Source organism: Muntiacus reevesi, chromosome 6, assembly GCF_963930625.1.
Source record: "Muntiacus reevesi chromosome 6, mMunRee1.1, whole genome shotgun sequence".
NCBI lineage: Eukaryota > Metazoa > Chordata > Mammalia > Artiodactyla > Cervidae > Muntiacus > Muntiacus reevesi.
In genome coordinates this window covers 40,791,852-40,811,822 of record NC_089254.1, presented here as the reverse complement: position 1 = coordinate 40,811,822, position 19,971 = coordinate 40,791,852, and the positions used below count along the sequence as shown (strand labels likewise).

Here is a 19,971-nt window from a genome sequence, read left to right as displayed (position 1 = left end):
ATGTCCTGTGCACGCACATTAAAATGTCAGCATAATCTAATTATGAGCCAAATGAGGCACAGCACCATTTACATCATTTGATAAGTTTCCATCATTTGCAGAGGACTAGTAATTTGAATCCAAATACGTCTTGACAGATTGGATGTAACAAACATTCTGTAGCTCTGTAGAGTAGAAGCTTGTGGGTGCAGGTACACTCTTTTATTAGGTAACTGCAACTCAGTTTTAAACACGAATTTAAAAAAATTTGCTCAGTTTCATCCATCTCATTAGAACGGATTCAAATGAATTCTTTTTAGATTCATGTCAATGTATGGCAAAAACCACTACAATATTGTAATTAGCCTCCAGCTAATAAAAACAAATGAAAAAAAAAAATCTGCTCAGCGTTAGCTTTCATTGTAAGAGAGGATACCATGAGGTCATTACAGGTCAAGGAAAATGTGAAAAGACTTGGTTTAGACACTCTGGTTAGGATTCCCTTCCATACTTTCCTTGGAAAGAGTTTTTCTCCTAGGAAAGAGTTCGGAGGTACAGAATAAAAGGACTCACACCTAAATATTATGCATGCAATTCAAAAGAATAGAGTGGCTCAATATGGGCCTTTTGTTTGGATGTATACATTTTACAATGGTTTAAAAAACACCAAAACTATTAGAAGATGATGAGAAATAGACTGAGCTTTCCCTCTGTTCATTAAAAGAATGTATTTTTGGCATTTTTCTAAAAATTTAAAAGAGATAATGAGACTTTTTCACACTTGGAAACAGGATGTGGATACCGGGCAAAGGTCTATGTGAAGCTGAGAAAAGCAAAGCGAACTGATCAGCTATCCAGAGATTAGGGAAAGTGGTGTCATGTGTTTTTCTTTTGTTTGTTTCCTTAATCTTCAGAGCAGAGCTTTTCTTACCTTGACATGATTTCTGTGTTTCATTCACACTCCATTTAGTGTTACAAAATAACAGGACAGAGAGAGAAGGATGGGAAAGAAAATGGCTCTTTTGGCTCCTAAGAGTTGTGACCCTGAAAACATCATTGTGTCCTTGGAAACATTAGAGAGAGCTGAGAAAACAAGACAGAGGCGGCGGGGAGGTGGCGGGGAGGAACAATGAAAGAGGTCCCAGCAGAGGCACAGGCTGGGCTCTGATGGACGCGCAGGGGCGTGGGGCGAGCAGTCAGGACGTTTGTTGTTCAAGTGGCTGCAGACACAAAGGTGTACAGAATTCCCAGAGGAGGACTGAAAAAGAAAGTCATGGAGGTTAAGGCAGATTGGTTTGCGAGGTTTGTCACAGGTGAGGAGTGGAAAGGCAATGAACAGAAGGAGCATTGCAGGGGCTGGATAAAGAAATCAGAATTTGTTCAGGGTTAAAAGAAGGTCATACACCATTCCTTTCCACAAACAGCATTAGATACCATAAAGAAAAGACAGGATAAACAGCAACACTGCCTTTGTCTTGAATAATAAAGCTTGCATTGCTCAGGAAACCACAAAAGGATGGAAGTAAATGACTAATGAAGGGACAAAAATAGGAGGAAGCATCTCTTGATGTTCCCTAAAGGTAACCACAAAATTCAGCAAGCAAGGACAGCAGGATATGTTCTACCTTCTGAGTTAGGACTTCTGTATCCTGATGTCTGCTCGTTTACACTTATTTTTCTTATCTCCCAGTTAGTGAGAGCAGGACATAGAACTCAACTTGGGTGTCTCCTCATGGTGCTAAAGGTCAAGTAGGTATTTAATAAATACTTGATTACTGAAGTAGTACAGGTATTAAGAACTGTGCTGAAATTGTTCCTATTTTTTCAGTATAATGACCGTTAACACCATGAATTCATACTCTCTATCACACAGTGAAAAAAAATTCTTTATTCTATCAGAGCAAAGACATTTTAACTACAGAGCCCTTTAAAAGCATTTTAGTTGTTCAGCCAGAAGGAGAAAAGTGAAATACACTAGCCCTGACACAGCCAATTATTTTTAAAAGAGTGGCAGGGGTGGTGGTGGCGGCGGGGAGGTTCATTTTGATGAGAGTGATTTCTCAATGGCCTGCTGTCCTAACTAGTTCATCAAGTAAAATTACTTTTACAGAGAGTTGTAGAGGATGGGGAAAGGGTATTATGTCTACTTTCCCCCTTACCAGCTGGGCATATAATTCTCAGCCCCTGAGCTCATCAAAGAGTAAGCAGATTTGAGATCCTCTGAGATCACACACAATTTAAAACTTGCTATTCATGCTTCAGATGATAAAGGTGGAAAGAAGACACTGGTGGAATACCGAAACAAAGGAAATCAGCAGACTGTAAACAGGAGCACCAGGAACCAAACCCTGCTCTCTAGGCTAGTTTTCTCAAGCCATTCCTCAAGTTCATCTCATACTGTGCATTTCCTTCATAGATTATACATTCAAGCCATTTTGATTCCTGTTCTTTAACGTTCAAAAGAGATGACCTGTTAGGTGGTGGAAAGTGGCTCAGTGAATGCATATGCAATATTAAAAACCTTTGTTTTCTAATATTTATAAAGTGCAATGAAATTATTTTAGAAGACTTTTAAATAGGGTGACAAGTGCCTACATGATATTTTATGACTCAACTTTCAAATGGGCCCCAGTGCATTAAACAAGAAACAGAAAGTTCAGGTAGAAATGATTGGCACCTGCTCTTTCCTGCTTTTAGAGCCATTACTTTCACCATCATGAGTTGGAAGGACTTGGTTGACACTTTAATCACATTCCTAAAATCTTCAGTGACTGCATTCATGCTCTAAGAAAATCTATGCTTCAGACTAAGATCAGATTAAACACAAAAATCCTAACTGTTTCTTCTTATTATCTGGTGGCTTAAGCTAGTCATCTCTTTCCCTACTGCCTACCCTTTGCCCCCCTTTCTCCCCACATTCCAGATTTTCTTAAAGGATTTAGGGAGAAAAAGGAGGAAACAAAATTTAAACTCAAAAGTTATGAGCTCTTTTTGAGTTGACATAGATTTTTTTGTTTTTTAAGGAAAAGTTTATATCAGCTGGCTTTATTTTAGAGATAGGTTTTGAACCTCAAAATATAAAATCACACCAGATCATTCCAGCCTCAATAAATTCCCTGGCAGGGCTTCAGCTATTTGTAATACGCTCTTGTTTTATGTGGCTTTCACTTACGCCTACTTTCATAAATGGCTCTCGATTTCTCGTAGAGCTCATATGGGTCAGGCTTCCTTGGGTCAAAGGCCTCTGTTGAATCAGGAAAGGAACTCCTGTGAAGGGCGGGCGGGAAGGGCAGGTTCTGTGGTATGGCCGGAGCAGATAAACTCGTTTGAGGACTGCCTTGGTTCTCCCATCGGTCCATTATCTGTAAAGCCAAAGAGAACAGAGAAGATGACTGATAATGAACTCTTTCTTGCTGTTTCCCTTGTCACACACCACAGCCCTCACATTTAAGTTCAACTTCCTTGTCCTGCAGACTTTTCTTTTACAAAACATTCAAAACTTTGGTATAAGTGCCTTGAAAGAAAAACTCTATTTCTATATAATAAAGCACCATAGATGGCTATAAATACATGTGTAGCTTGACTTTTGAATACAAACTTTCATAACCTTGTCACCTACCAGCTAGTAATTTTCAGCAAATCACTTAATCTCTCTGAATCTGTTTTTTTCCTCCCTATAACATAAAACACTGTATGTGTTTCAAGATAATTTATCTTACCTACCAGGATCCTCCATTCATGGGATTTTCCAGGCAAGAATACTGGAGTGGGTTGCCATTTCCTTCTCCAGGAGATCTTCCAAACCCAGGTATTGAACCTGGGTCTCCCACATTGTAGGCAGATGCTTTTCCATCTGAGCCACCAGGGAAGTCCAGTATAAAATAAGACACTGTATGTATTTCAAGATAATTTATCTGTAAGTGTTTGTAACTGTATGGTATTGTTCCTTTTCTAAGATGACTCCAATTCATGACACCGTTTTTACAGAAGAAGAAAATAGTCTGCAGGTATTCATTTGACACCTATACACATCCAAATCACTTCCTATTCTTGAACATTCAATCACTTTCCTCAAGGTTGATAAGTAATTATACAACCCTTTGGGGTTTCTGAATTGTTCAAAGTCTTCTATGAAGCTTCATTTACTGCTGATCTTGTGGTTTCTTCTCCAAAATGCTGCTGCTTTCACCATCATGATTTATTAACAGTCTGTAGAATACTTCTGAGTTCACCAAACTCTTTCATTTACATTATCTTCTTTGATCATCACTATAGCCCCGTGAGGTAAAGTGAGGATTCATTTCTTTTTATCAAGGAGAAAGCCACGTTCACCAAGATCACCTGTTTACACAACCAACTTAAACAACCAATCGATATCTCTTTCAAACTCAACTTCAGCTTTTCAGTTTTGACTAAACCTGTTGTGTGTAGAGTGAGATTAGAGTACCCTCTTGTTTGAAATTCTGCACTGAGTATAGTCCTTAGGATAAACGCCACCTTCGAGTGGGGCATGGTGGCTCTCCAGCTGATTCTCTTTCTCATCTCCACTGATGGTCCCTCCTCTCATTCCCTAGAACCCTACAGGTTCTCTCCCTTGCATATTTTCTTTCTTTTTCTGCTTGCAAAGTTTACCTATTTTGCACTCTTCCATCTCTCATCTTCGTTATATCTGGCTACTAGATTCAGATGAGGCCCTTCCCCCAGAAGGCCTTTGCTGACCATTCCTGATCTGGTTACTCGTCCCTCCTGGGTGCTCCCATGGTACCCCCTACCTACCCCTCACCCTCAAGTGTAATTGCAAGCCCACCTTTGTCTCCACACATAGATGATGCTGGGGACAGAGATTGCAGGGGACAAAGTCTCTCTCATTGTTGCATTATCAACACAGAGCAATTACTCAGAAAACGCAAATTTAGTGAATGGATGAAATCAATAAAATATGGTCTCCTGTTTTTTCTTGAAGACCAGTTTTGATACACACTATTTTGAGCTTGGCAGGATTATAACTTTCTAGTCTCTACTGCACTGTCACTGCTTTTGTTTTTATAACAGCTATTGTTTGGTTAGGGTTTCAATGCCAGCTGTCACCTATCAACAATATGTGTTTTAAAGTTGGAGAGGATGTGAGATAGCATGTAACACAAAGGTCTCTGTGACCCACTTATGTACCTAGGATTGTGGCAGGGGTTGGACCATTCAGCAAACTGGGCAAGAAATGGGTCACTGACCCTTCTCTCAGTACTACTGGTGATAACGCCTGAATATTTGGGCTTTTTTGAAATTCATATATTGACATTCTAACACCCATGGTAACACTACTAGGAGGTGGAGCTTTGGGGAGACAAATAGGTCATGAAGTTGGAGCTTTCATGAATGGAACTGGTGCCCTTATAGAGGAGACCCCAGAGAACTCTGTAGTCCCAAGTGCCAGGTGAGGAGGCATCTAGGAGGTGGGCTCTGACCAACACTGAATCTTCTGGTGCCTTCATCTTGGACTTCTAGCTTGCAGAACTATAAGAAATATATTTCTGTTTTTATAAGATGCTAATCTATTTTATTATAGCTTTCAGAAGAAACTAAGACACTTGGCTTCACTTTAATTTGTTTTCTTTATGGGCTACTGACCAAGATTTCATTTGAACAAAGGTTCTATAACTAACAAAGATGGAAAACCCCTAGCTGAGTTCAACTCCCTAAGATTAAACATGATCCCTAGGAGCACAGAGAGGCCCAGCAGCTGTCAGTGCCCAACCCTGGGTCAAAAACAAATCTATAACTATAATGGGGGTCCTTTTTTTCTTTTAACATAATAATACATTGAGGGGAATAATTGGTAAATTTGCCGAGAGTCCTGGCTAATTTTCTGCTCAGTGACCCTTTCGCTCCCATTTAGTAAAAATCTTTAAGTACGCACTTCATAATTCACTTGAAAGCAAAATTTGCCTGGGAAGCCACTGTAGGTTCCTTTGGTCATCCATTCTCTGTGCTTGTGTTCTGACAGGAAGACCCACACGGTGGCTAAAGGCATTTTCTTTTTTATTTTTCATTTTAACTGAGTTCAGGTATCATGTGGGTGCATTTTGGCTGTGACTTTATCCCTTCTGTTTCCAAACATAAGATACTTAATTCTAAAAAGTAAATAAATTAGAAATATGGTCTGAATCACTGAGCATCCCACTTGTCATCAAAGGGCTTCAGCAAATGTCTATTTATTTCTCCTATCTTCTGCGGAGGGTTATCTGATTCTCCCGTAAGTCTTGCTAGTGTATATATTGTTCATGTACAGTCACTAGAGCAAGCATGCTTCAGGTGAAATATTAGTATTCTAAAAAACATTCTTAAATCTACAAAATAAATAATGCTTTTGGCATTGTTTAGGAAAGTTTCTGTGGCAGATAGAAAAATTCTACAATGTCTACTGCACGGAGATGGAGAAATTTGTTGAGTCCAGGTCATGCTTAGTAAAGCATTCACAGTGTCTTACTGTGACATTAATCAACCCTTGAGTCACTCTGTCAGGGATTCTAAGACTGTAGAGCAGATTATTACAGTGCCCATGAAATTACTGAAAAAGAAGACTCATAGTCCTTTACCCCCCCACCCTCTTATCAAGTCATTTGAAGTTCAGGCCTAGAAGACCATGGTGGAAACCCCCTGCTGTGGGATCAACCCCCTTGCTACCCCCAACTCCTGCTCACTGGAGCTGATGTGCTGATCTAACAGCATCTTTTCTTTTTTTTTTTTAAATTTATTTTTAATTGAAGGATAATTGCTTTTACAGAGTTTTGTTGATTTCTGCCAAACATCAATATGAATCAGCCATAGGTATTAAGGGTTTTCCTGGTAACTCAGACAGTAAAGAATCTGCTTGCAATGCAGGAGACGTGGGTTCCATTCCTGGGTTGGGAAGATCTCCTGGAGAAGAGAATGGCTACCCACTCCAGTATTCTTGCCTAGAGAATGCTATGGGCAGAGAAGCCTGGCAGGCTACAGTCCACGGGGTTGCAAAGAGTCCAACATGACTGAGCAACTCTATTGACTTCCCAATACTTTCTTAGATACCTTGGTCTCTGCGCTTTTGCTTTCCAGCTGGGTTATCTTGTCCTCACTAAGTAAGTAAGTAAGTAAAGTCGCTCAGTCGTGTCCGACTCTTTGCCACCCCATGGACTGTAGCCTACCAGGCTCCTCTGTCCATGGGATTTTCCAGGCAAGAGTACTGGAGTGGGTTGCCATTTCTTTCTCCAGGGCATCTTCCTGACCCAGGGATCGAACTAGTTCCTCTCAATATTCATAAACCACCTAGATTCTTACCCCAACTCCTTATTCTACCTAATGTCTTCCTGGCCTTGACCTCTGAAGAGCTGTGTTACCTGCCAGGTGTTTACCTGTCAACAAGGCTTCTGACTGGAACTTTCCAGTCCTAGCCATGTCCTTACCTATGCCAATATTTATAAACACTTCACTAGAGTAAGATAAAATGGAAACAAAATTGTTTTCTTTATCTGGGAGAAGACCTGTATTTCTATTCTCCTTGATGAGTGAGTGAATGTTTTAACTGCATGAAAGTGTAGTCACTGAGATAGAAGTGGGCAGAGTGGACATATAATCCATGATGGGATATCAAAGAGTAAAACAGAAAAAAAACCAATCATGGTGTGGCCAATTTTTTTAAACCCACCTTCTGATTCTAGGATGCGCATTGAGAATAGAGAGCTTGTGAACAAGGTAAATTGGCCTCCCCATGAAAACTAGAAACTGCTTGCTACCTATAGAATCTGGGATAGTCTAAACATACTTCCTTACTATTTTAGGGCAGGGCTGGGAGATGAAGACACTTGGCTTGATTCAGTACTTGAAGAATGAACTTGGATTCCTTCCAGATGAAGAGAACAAGAACTCACTACAATTACTGTATTACTTGTTAAACAGAAGAGACTATCTTGATGTGGATTAGTTTTAGATGTGGATCAGTAGGACAGAGGTCAGGCAGTGACACAGGACCAGGAGAAGGGGTGATCTCACTCGGGATAGCATTTCCTTATCCTGATTAAAAATGTCATCATTCTTCTTCAAAGGAGAGACTGTATAAATCCAAATACTGTGGGTATGTATTTATATTTGTTTAAGTAAATAGTTTTGCAAACTATGTTCATTCATTGAGTGATCAATTTATTAAGAGTTTATTCATGGAAGGTTTGCTTTCTAGAAGGACAGTATTTTATATTTTTGAGTATGTCAGAGGCTCTGCTTTAAGCACCTTACATGGATTAAGTCATAGACTCTTTATAATCACCATGAGGGGAGTATTATTATTATCCCCATTTTATACATGAACTTGAAATACTGAAAGCTTAAGCAGTTAGTCGAAGGCAACCTAGCTAGTAAGGAGAAGCACAGTTTGAACACAGGCAGTAAGCCTTCAGAGCCTGCACCCTAAGCCACTGTACACATGTCCTGTCACCAGAGTCCCTAATCTGAAGAGCTTCTGGTAGATGCATGGAGGACATTACACTGACAGTCCTCTATCTTCATTTAGCTTAGTACCTGGAAGTCCAAGTCCTACCTTTTGGAGGGATGCCTGGGTTCAGAATTAATTTTAAACTGAGTTCTATGAAAACCCATTTTTGGAATTATTGAGTGTGGATGTAATTAGTGTAATGACAGCAAATACTATTATTATGCCAAATGGCATCATTTGTGTAAATGTGGTACCTATAAGGAAATCGGTAGATTACATAATTGTAGCACCATGATGAGGTTGCAAGATTCCTTGTTAAATTAGATAAAGATATGTGTAACCACAGAACACAGATATTTAACTCTGGTGGTGAAAGGAAGGGGTTATTCAGATTTTGGTCAAGGCAAAACAAATTTCATTTTAAATATTTTTAAATACTTATTTTCAAAATCACATGTATCACTAAATAGTTTAACTAGGCCCAAGGAAGACTAGTTTTCTCATCTGATATTCTCTGTGGACCAGATGAGCTGAATCCCAAATGAGGACAGGCGTGGTGTGAAAGTTCTGAGAGCACGGGCCTCTTGTCACCAGCTCCCAGTTTTCTCATCTTTGAGAGAAACCTGGACCTCAGGCACACTCCAGGGCTCAATAATATTTTATTTCCACATATCTTCAAATAATTTTAAAGCCATGTTATTTAACTAAGCCAGTTTTTGCACTTGAAAAATATGCAAAATCAAATTATGTCCATTTCTAGAATGAGAAAATGAAGCACTTAAATATACCTTCAGTAAAAGGGGGAAAAAAGGAGCATAAAATTAGCCCAAGAATTCCCTACCTACTGGCCAAACTAGGGGCCACTGGTGTCAGAGCTACTTACTGTGAGAGGAAAGAAAAGTAGGTGGAAGACGTGATTCCCTGAGATTTTGAGGGTTTTTTTTTTTTTTAATTGTTTATTTTGTTTTGTTTTTTGTTGTTAACTTGAATCACTTTGGCACAGCTCTCTTCCGCTTGTGGGTTTTAGCCATCTCAGTTAGGGTCGGCTATTCTAACACACCATAGAATGGGACCCCAGAAAGCTAGTTCCAGCTCTTGGGACTTGGACAAACTAGTTTAATCTAATGGCAAGTAAAGATCTTCCCAGCTGGGAAGGCAACTTGGCTAAACTTGTGTCACAAAAAGATTAATAAAATACCAGTCTCCTACATGAGCATCAACATTTCAGGACAGCTGATAAAGAAACTAGGCTCAGAGAGACTAGGTGACGGCAGAGATCACCAGTTTCTGAAAGTTCAGAGCACCACTTTGAGTGATGTCAGGGATGGTGGAAAAACACAATTTTTCTTCACAGACACACATGTATTTAGCTCTGCATGCATTAAAATGTAAACATAAACACAAATATATATATAGCTAAATTTCTTGAGGATCAGATATAATTTGAAGGTCAAGACATCTGGGTCTATAATTTGTATTGTTTTAAAAATTTAATGCAGTAAGAAACACTGATATTTCTAATGGTGAAAACAAAGCTTTCTAAAGAATTTTCAGCACACCATACTGAACAGTGTTAATGCTTGTTTTGTAAAAAAACAGAACTATCTTTATAGGAAAATAAGACAAGTTAGTTTTTCACAGAGAATTTGTTCTTTTGACATCAAAAATCTCAAAGGAGGAAGGGATTTTGAAGTTACCCAATTCAAATATTATTTAGTGGAATTGTAATCATAACTAGTAATAAAGAAGAATTTCAACTTACAGGCTTTGGGGTTTTCCATGGAGAAAAGAAACCTGCAATAAAGAAAACAATATATGAACTTTGAAAATACATTCCACTACCACTTACAGTTAGCATGATATTAAGACTCCTGCAAGTACTTTATAGAAGTTAATAGTGAACAACAAGAACGACGACAACACATTCTGCCTGGCTGCACAGTTTTTTTTCAAAGGGACCAATTTTATTGGAATCATATTAATGTATCTAGGAACATTTCTTTATTCGGCAGCTGAGGATTCTGAAGCTCAGGGATGGTGAGGAACTGTGTAGCAAAAGATCAGTCACTTTACAAGACCTAAGGCTGAGTCATCCTTCAGGCTTTCTGGGGCACAGCCTTAGCTGTGTGTGTGTGAGGGTGTGGGTGTGGGTGTGGGTGGGTGGGCTGGGAAGAGAGAGAGAGAGGGAGAGAGGGGAAGAGAGAGAGAGAGAGAGAGAGAGAATGAGAAACAGTGAGGAAGGGTTGAGGGGGACAGACAGAATATAGATAGAAATTGAGACTTTTAAAGGTTAACACCTGTGATTAGTATAACAAATAATTCTGTTTTGAAAGTGAAAGTGAAGTCGCTCAGTTGTGTCTGACTCTGCGACCCTGTGGACTGTAGCCTACCAGGCTCCTCTGTTCATGGGATTTTCCAGGCAAGAATACTGGAATGGGTTGCCATTTCCTTCTCCAGGGGATCTTCCCAACCCAGGGATCGAACCCAGATCTCCTGCATTGCAGGCAGAGGCTTTAACCTCTGAGCTGCTTTATGTGGTTAGAAATCAATCAACAAGCCTTCATTAATCCTAAATTTATAAATAATATATGTACTTATATCATGAATCAGAGTCTACTATAATTGCACATGGCCGTTTCTCCCACTGACTTTTTCTCTACAGCAGATATCTTTTTTTTTTTTTTTTTTTTTAGCAGATATCTATTTTATTATCCCTCTGCTCTAGGGACAGCACAATGTTTTTCATGAAGAAGCGGCTAAAAATGTTTGTTAATTGAGTGAATCATGTATCATCAAAGACAGGATTTTTTTCAACTCATTGAGCTGTTTCAATGATCACAAATGATGTGACAGTTGGAGTGACTTTGTTTGATCTGAATGACCTTTAAGATAATTAAAAGTAAAGGACAGATTAATTCCTTTTTCCTTTATTGTTATTATTTTATCATATACTGATCCCAGCAAGCCAAAACACAATCTAGCATACAGAACAAAATTACTTTCTTCTCATAGCATCTCTCCCCTCTTTCAATGATTTCACTCATGTTAATATTAGGTGGTGTCTGATAAAATGCCTGATAAAAAATGGAAAGTTGAAAATATGCCATGTAATGTTTATTACCTTTAAAACTTGGACTGGCATAGAATGGGCCATGGTTTTCAACTATTTCCATTTATAGGAAATATCCACAGAAAACTAGAAACACACTTATCTAGATGCTGAAGCAATCCAACTCAGGCACAGTATAGATACTAATTTAAATAATAACTGCACCTCAACACAAACATTGTAAATAGCTGATGCTGCATTTTATGAAAAGAGTGAAAGCATGTAAGCCATTATATTCCTCAATTTTCCTTGGAACAGAGTTAAATTTAATGCTGAAGTATAACAACTATCTTACCTAAAGAGATGGGCGGAATTGGTTTACTTTCTCGTATACTCTGTATGTATGTTCTTATTTCTCTTTCCAACTATTAAAAAAGTTCTATTCAATGTGAGGCTTGATTATAATTTAATTGCAAGGATTTAATCACATCCTTTTTGATGATAGCTGAGAGTAAAACTACAGATAAATAAATATATTTATCTCTGTGACTCACTCTGTAAAATGCCAATGAAAACAATTTGACCAATAATTATAAAAGTGAAAAGCATTGTGACCTATTGGCCAATTAACTATTAGTTTCATTGAAGGATAAAATTTATTTGCTGTTTCATGGAATTGCCAGCAACGGTTCTTTTCAGAAAAGATATTATTTATACATTCTCCAATGTTAAAACATTCAGTGATTTCCTCTGCTTTTTCTGTGTTCCTCCTCTTTCTTCTTCCTGCAGTGCCAGAATGGATTTTGAGTATTTGCTGCTTTTTTTTTGCTAGGTACTGGGAGTTTCTTAGATTTACAGATGTATTGAAAATGGTTTCCTTTTATGGAGCTCTCATCTCCACATGGGGCATTATCTTAAAAGATGATTATCTCTCCTGTGGAAAACGTATAATCATGGGACCTCTCGGAAGTTACAGTGCCAGAACTGAAATGGCATAATAGGGACATTGGTTAAGATCAGACCAGGAGAGAGGGCCATTTAATTTGACCACCTGTCATCACTGGTGCGTTGGCTTCCTCTCCTTCTGAGGTTGTTTCATTCAGTCTGGCCTCAGACCATTGGCATGAGCCAGGACTTCACCACTGTGCCCATTATGGCAGTTTCTGAAACATGTCTAATGTTGAGTTGTGAGGAAGAGGCTTCAATCTCTGAAGCAATAGCTTCACTTTCTGAGTCACTGTCAGAAAGAAGCTGCTTGCTTCAGAGTAGGTAATTTTAGGTAGCAGAAATAGTATCAGAATAGATTCCCTTAAAAATAAATAACCTATGTGAGTCTTAGAGTTCCTTTGGCAAATTAGCAATCATGCTATAAACACTTAAATGAAGATGAACAGAAAACATCTATTTTGCAATACAACATTGTAAAGCAATTATCCTACAATTAAAAATAAATTATATAAAAAGATATGTAATTCTTCTTTAAATACTTAATTGGTTGGCAGTTTGCTGTTTTGATAATTGTGTAAATAAAAATTCAAAAGAATAATGAAAGAAAAGAAAACATCTATTTTGGGTATACCCAATTTGGCCCAATTAATTGATAAAATCATGTTTTCTACATGATTAATTTCCAGTTTTCTGCTTGACTTCATTGGAAGAGCTCCATAAATGCTATAATGCTGCTGCTGCTGCTGCTGCTAAGTCGCTTCAGTCGTGTCCGACTCTGTGCGACCCCATAGACGGCAGGCCACCAGGCTCCCCCACCCCTGATTCTCCAGGCAAGAACACTAGAGTGGGTTGCCATTTCCTTCTCCAATGTGTGAATAGCATGGGTCAAATAATGTAGGTCAAATGCTATACTAATGTGGGTCAAATGATTATAAATGTACAATAAATTTTCATAGGGATTATACCTCTAAGAAATCTAGTCTATTGCAATTAACATAAAATACCCCAAACAAAATAAGAACTTTTAAATCCTTATTTCTGGAAGTTTTCTTTTTCTGAAATCATTCTGGCCAAAATAGATCACAGAAGGAAGACAGGCTTGGTTTGTTTAGACAATTACTTTTGGGTGTCTCACCACCTACACTCACAGGGATACAGTATGAGGAATACTGATAGCTTTTTCTTAAGCCTTTCAGAGCTGATAGTCCTTTTTACGAAGGCAAATTCATAAAAAAGAGCTTTTTCTTTAAAATACTAATAAAACTTGCTTTATATTTTAGTTTATTTCTGGCCTTTATTTCCCCTACTTCTATAGAATGTGGAATATTATAATTCTCTTATGGAATTAAAATTTATTTATTTAATAGCTTGACCTGTTTTCCATACTGATCATTTATTGAAGTGTGTTGATGTGTCTGTGTATGAATCCAAACATTATTTAATTCTAACTCTAAACACAATAAAATTGAAAGACCTCAGGAAACAGTTATAAGTTAACTGAAACATGAGAAGAGACATTTTAAAAAGGAAAAAGGTAAGAGAATAAATGGGAAAATTTAGATGCAGCCAATAAAGAAATTTCAATACATTTAATATGAAGAACAAAACTGAGTTAGATCTCTAAAATCTGTCTTCTTTAGAACAAGAAATAAAGTTAAAATATATTTTTAATTCCTCATGTAAAAGCACAATGAGATGGGCAGAGGAACAGAAACACAGTACAAACAGCTTAAACAAGAAATTCTGATGCTTAAAAATGGAAGAGGAGAAAAGACAAAACCAGTTTCATACTGAAAGTTAAATCAAATTTACGTATCAACTAAATACAATTTTAATAAATTATAGGACTATGGTTGCCCAGTTAAATATGAATTTCAGATAAGCAATGAATAACTTTTTAGTATGTCCTGTATACTGACTGCATGAGACATATACTGCATAGGACATACTTATATTAAAAATTGCTTGTTTATCTGAAACTCAATTTAATTAGGAAGTCTACATTTTCATTTTCTAAATTTGAACACCCTATATAGGGAACATTTTATATAAGACCTGGGTAACCAGGTCTTATAAAACACAATAACAATGTCTATTGTAGGTAATACCCACTCAATTAAGTAAAAATACAGAAAATATTTAGTACTTCCCACTTTTGCACCCTCTCCAATGTTTTCTTGTTAGGAACCCTGCTTTAGGAGAAACCAGAAAACATTATGCACATCACTGGATTGCGTTGGTTGGTTGTTCCTAAGGAGCAATTTCTACCTAATGTCTCACCGCAGGAGATACAAGCTCTGTGTGGCCAACGTCAGTGCCGCCAAGGAACATTTTCAAATAGTGTGATGACTGGTTGGCAATAGTGCCTTATCATAAGAAAGTTCCAAAAGTGGCTTTTTTCAGAAACTACTTCTGACACATGATACCCCAAATGAAAGAATATCAGTATATTTACTGCAGCTCTGAAGGGAGAGTCACTTTCTAGCATGCATTTGTGAGGTGTTTGGTAAGAGGTTTTTTTTTTTTTAATCATTATATAATAATTATTTTCACAGGGCACAAGATGATGAACTTTCTTAAAACTCCCCACTTCAAATAAGGGTTCAAAATACAATGAAGAGCAACTTAATCAGAGAATGCCATCATGATATCTTCACTTTGGAATTAGGCCAACGCAACTTTTTGGGATTTCTAGTAATTTCCTAAACAGGACTAAATCTTTCAATATGCCTCTACAGTCTGTTTGATATACTGAACTACCATTTGCAGAATGTGAGATGATTTTTTTCTTTAACTGAAGTAGTTGCTACAACATATGACTCTGGCTTTGAAAACTATCATTAATTTCATGCATTTTATAGAAAAATCCACATTACTACAAATGACAGAGATGCAGGAGAAACACTTTCTATTTCTCTTTTTCTTTAAACAATAGAAAAGGACTAGGAACCATTTTGAACTAAACGTCTGTTGCAGCAAAGATGTCCATGCTCTGAGTTACTAAAAGCTTTGTTCTGGTTTGCTTGAAAAATAAGATACAACAATTAAATATATCTAACACTACTCCTGAGGTCCCTTGGACTGCAAGGAGATCAAACCAGTCAATCCTAAAGGAAACCAACTCTGAATATTTATTGGAAGGACTGATGCTGAAACTGAAGCTCCAATACTTTGGCCACCTGATACAAAGAGCTGACTTACTGAAAATGACCTTGATGCTGGGAAAGACTGAGGGCAGGAGGAGAAGGGGGCAACAGAGGATGAGATGGTTGGATGGCATCACCAACACAATGGACATGAATTTGAGCAAACTCTGAGACATAGTGGAGGACAAAGGAGCCTAGGGTGCTGCAGTCCCTGGGGTCGCAAAGAGTTGGATACGACTGAGTGACTAAACAACAACTATACACTTTAAATATGGTTAATATGGCAAATGTTATGTCACATATTATATATTTTATCACAATTTAAAAAATAAAAAATAAAGCAATAAAAAGAGGAGGAAAAAGAAAGGGAGAATAAAAGTACACACATATCACATGAATGTGAGAAAAAAAAAAAAGAGGAAGTGAGAACGAAAAATTTTTTTCACAGTCCCTTTGGTATCCTGCTGGAGGTCAGAAAACTCACCTGGCCACTTGCACAGACAGCCCCCCCCCCCCAACCTCTTAAAAGATCATTTCTTATAAAGGATTGTGACTAATAATGGAGATTCATGTCCCTACTATTTCCTGAAAGTATTTCAGGGACAGTGAGAAATTCTTTCTGTAGAGGAAATCATCTTTTTTTTTTTTTTTTTTTTTTTAAGTTTCCCAAAGGGGAGAAAGACCCAAGGTTTTAAAAAGCCTCCAGTTAAGGCTAATTTAAGGGAGAAAAATACCACTAATACAGTTAATCTTTAATTTAAAGATTCTCCCATTTTCCTACAGCCTGGCAAATTTTCCATCAAAAATTCAGCCTTTAGTAAATGTACGCCAGCAGGGTAATGAGCTAATTTCCATTAAAACTAGTTCAGTGTTATTCATTTTTTTTCCCAGGTTTTTGACTGATCATGTATTTCTTATTAAAATTCATTAAATGAGTTAAACCCTGCAGTTACCTTAGAAAATTTGTTTAAGCTGTTTCATATCAGTAAAAGGGCAGTTTTTCTTAATGAAACTGACCTAGGCTAAGAAACAACCTTTCCATTAAGATATTGCTAGTGGTACCCTAACCTCAACATCACCATGTTTCAGTCAAGCAAATTATTCAATTTGCAAAGAAAATTTCAAATTAGTTGCCATCTTTGGTCTACAGAATCCATTTTTGTGTGGAGAGCTGAGGTGTTCTCTGCAATGCTTTAAAAATGATCCTTTCTGCATTTTTTAAATAAAAGTGTTTTACTTATAAACACTATAAAGCTGTTTTTCAGAAGGTCATTTCCCCCCAGGGCTTTGTTCTTTATGGAGAGAGCAATCTGACCATTTCAAGTAATCCCAGCGAGTATTGAAAAAGGGTAAGCCTGCACATGTCTTCTGATAAACTCAATTACATAAAGGATATGTTCAAAATAAAGCAGGCCAGGTAAATAGCCTTGAACAGGAATAAAGCAACACACTGGAAGAGGAAGAATTGTGTCAGCGAGGCTAAAACTCAGACTGAGGTAAGGCTTGCTGAAAATATTAGCAACTACAAAGGGCTTACGCTCTGAACAAGACCAAGGGCAAAGACAGAAATCACTCCATGTGCTTATGGTGAGCTGTAAACAGTTGGCAATGGAAATGTGGAAGGATATTAGTCTTGCAAACAGAAAAGTCCAGTTCTGAGAACAATTTTTTTTATAATAATGGCATTAAATTCTCTTCTATTGAGAAACCCATCTAGAAACATCTTTAAGTAATTTAAGAGAGATTAAACACCTTAGTCATTAAATTACACCAACATTAAATAGATATTTATTAAGTTGTGGGTGTGTCACAAGCACCACGGACCCAACACAGCAAAATGGAAGCTTCGGCCTTCCCTTCTACTTCTTGTCTTATGTGTTCAGTATTTGGGAAAATTTCACCTGCCTTTCCAAATTTTAAAGGCAGGAACCTGAAGTCATTCTTAATCTCTTTCCCCCCACTTCCTTATCAGCAACTTCTGTCTATTCTATCGCCAAAATCTATTTCAAACCTACTTCTCTCCATCTCTACAGTCACCATTATAATCCACGCTCACCATCATTTTTACCTCAACTGAAGCTACAGTAAATTTGCTGATGTCACAGAATCTGATCATGCTTAAAATCCTTAAATGGATTCCCACACATTTATGATAAAACACAAAACCTCCAAGGACTTATATAAGTTTGTCCCTACCCACTCCCCTGGAGAAGCGAATGGCAACCCACTCCAGTATTCTTGCCTGGAGAACCCCTTCGACAGAGCAGACTGGTGGGCTGCCATTCATAGGGTCACAAAGAGTCAGACATGACTGAACAACTTAGCACACACACACTTTCCCCAGAGTTATTTCCTCATGGGTTATTTCCTTTCACTCACTGAAATTCATTGAATATAAGCCAGGCTTCTCTAATCACAGAGCCTCTGCATAATCTCCTTCATTTACCTATCCTTTTTAACCCTCCACCAAATCATCTCTGGCTCCTTCTTTATGTGTCAGCTTAAACACTACTTCCTCAGGGAAGATGTCCCTGATCTTTCATCTTAAGTCTAAGTCATTCACAATAATTTTTCATTGCATTCTCTATTTTTCTTCACATGGAATTTATCACTATTTAGAAGTATGTTTATGAAATCATATTTATGTAATTGTATTTGTGAGATTGTTAGTTTAATGCTCATCTCTCCATCTAGAGTATAAATTCCACTAGGGGAGATCATATCTATTTTGTTCACAATATATTCCCAGTACTTAGCACAATGCCTGACACATAGCATATACTTCAATAGACACATTTTAATGAATTAATAGTAGTAGTGAAGAGTGAGGAGGGCAGCAAGAAAGAGAGTCACAAGATACTCAGGATGATATGCTTGCCATGGAGGAGTACAAAGGAGAAGATGAAATCCATGATGACTTCTAACTTGGGAAACTGGATGGTTTCATTACCTGAGATAAAAAATATAGGAAAAAGGTTTCTTTGAATGGAGTCTAGAAAGTTAGGTTATGGGCAAAATGAGTTTGAGGTGACTTCTGGAGTTTGGATTCAAATGTAGTCGAACTACATTTTGAAGTCTCAACCTCAGTGAATTTGGGTTCAGGTAAAGTCAGGCAGTAGTTGACTTTCTTGTCTGGAGCTTAATAGAGATTATCAGGATTAGAGATATAATATGTTAGGTTAAACTTAAAACGAGACACCAAAATTGTGTGGCATGAAAAGAGACCACTTCAAGGTATATAGAATGAAAGAAAGTATCTGAGATGTAACTGAAAGTCAAGTAAGAAAAAGGTTTCAAGAAGTAGTAAACAGAAATACTCATAAAATAAGGCCTTAGGTTTGTCAAACAGGAGGGTCACAAGTGGCCACAGTGGTGGCAGTTGATTGCTTGAACAGAGGCAGAAATCAGATTTCAGTGGGTCTGAATGATGGGAAGTGAGGAAGTGGAACTGAGAAGTGTCGTAGTGGCTATGGGAGGAATAAAGCTGCCAATAAAGGGAAGACTTCCTTTTGGAGAAGCATGCATGTAGATGAGATGGTACCTGAACAGAGACAGAGTCTGAAGATTGAGGAGAAAAGGAGATGACTGGTGGAATTATTTCATGAGGAAATAAAGAGGTAGGATCCAGAGTGCCGAGGGGAGAAATTAATGTTAATTGAGAGAGCGCCAGCATCCAAGTCCTTATCAAGAGGCCAGAGCAGATCTTTGGGGAAAACCTCCAGGATCTATTTCATGGGGCAGGGACGGGACTGAGTAGGAGGATTCACTCACGGTGGCTGAGAGTAAAAGGCGGTGGGGGTTTGTAGGGGCTCTGAGTATGCAGGGGCACTGGAGCAGAGAATACAAGTAACCTGAGTCAAAATGTTTGGTTCATGGGGATGAGACAAAGATAGGAACAGAAAAACAACTTCTGGCACAGCACAGTGGAGAGGTGGTGTACACGGAAGGGGGGATAACGCTGAGCTGGGCTCTAGTCCCAGCTCCACCTGTCACTAGCTGTGTGGTCACACACATACTTGGCAGGGCGTGTACCCCAGGATCGAGCTCCAGGCTCTGAGTGAGACTCTGGGTTTCCTTTATGGCTTATGCCCGGGTGGCCGTGAGTGAGTCCCCTGATCAAGGTTCTGATTCCTTATCTGTAACAAAGATGATAATAGGGACTACTGCTGCTGCTGCTGCTAAGTCACTTCAGTCGTATCTGACTCTGTGTGACCCATAGACAGCAGCCCACCAGGCTCCCCCGTCCCTGGAATTCTCCAGGCAAGAATACTGGAGTGGGTTGCCAATTCCTTTTCCAATGCATGAAAGTGAAAAATGAAAGTGAAGTCGCTCAGTCGTGTCCGACTCTTAGTGACCCCATGGACTGCAGCCTACCAGGCTCCTCCGTCCAT

General features: G+C 38.3%; 1 protein-coding gene across 5 annotated transcripts in view; it reads right to left on the bottom strand.

Annotated features, from left to right (window-relative positions):
• MAGI2 (membrane associated guanylate kinase, WW and PDZ domain containing 2) overlaps positions 1-19,971 on the bottom strand; it is a 1,418,773-nt gene that overhangs the window by 182,582 nt on the left and 1,216,220 nt on the right. For 4 of the 5 annotated variants that reach the window (XM_065939768.1, XM_065939769.1, XM_065939771.1 and 1 more), the window contains 2 exons: positions 10,200-10,231; positions 3,152-3,341 (listed from right to left, as the gene is read on the bottom strand). In XM_065939768.1, coding sequence (XP_065795840.1) covers positions 3,152-3,341; positions 10,200-10,231 — 222 coding nt within the window. The remainder of the gene's footprint in view (positions 1-3,151; positions 3,342-10,199; positions 10,232-19,971) is intronic. The other variant, XM_065939770.1, reaches the window with a different exon arrangement.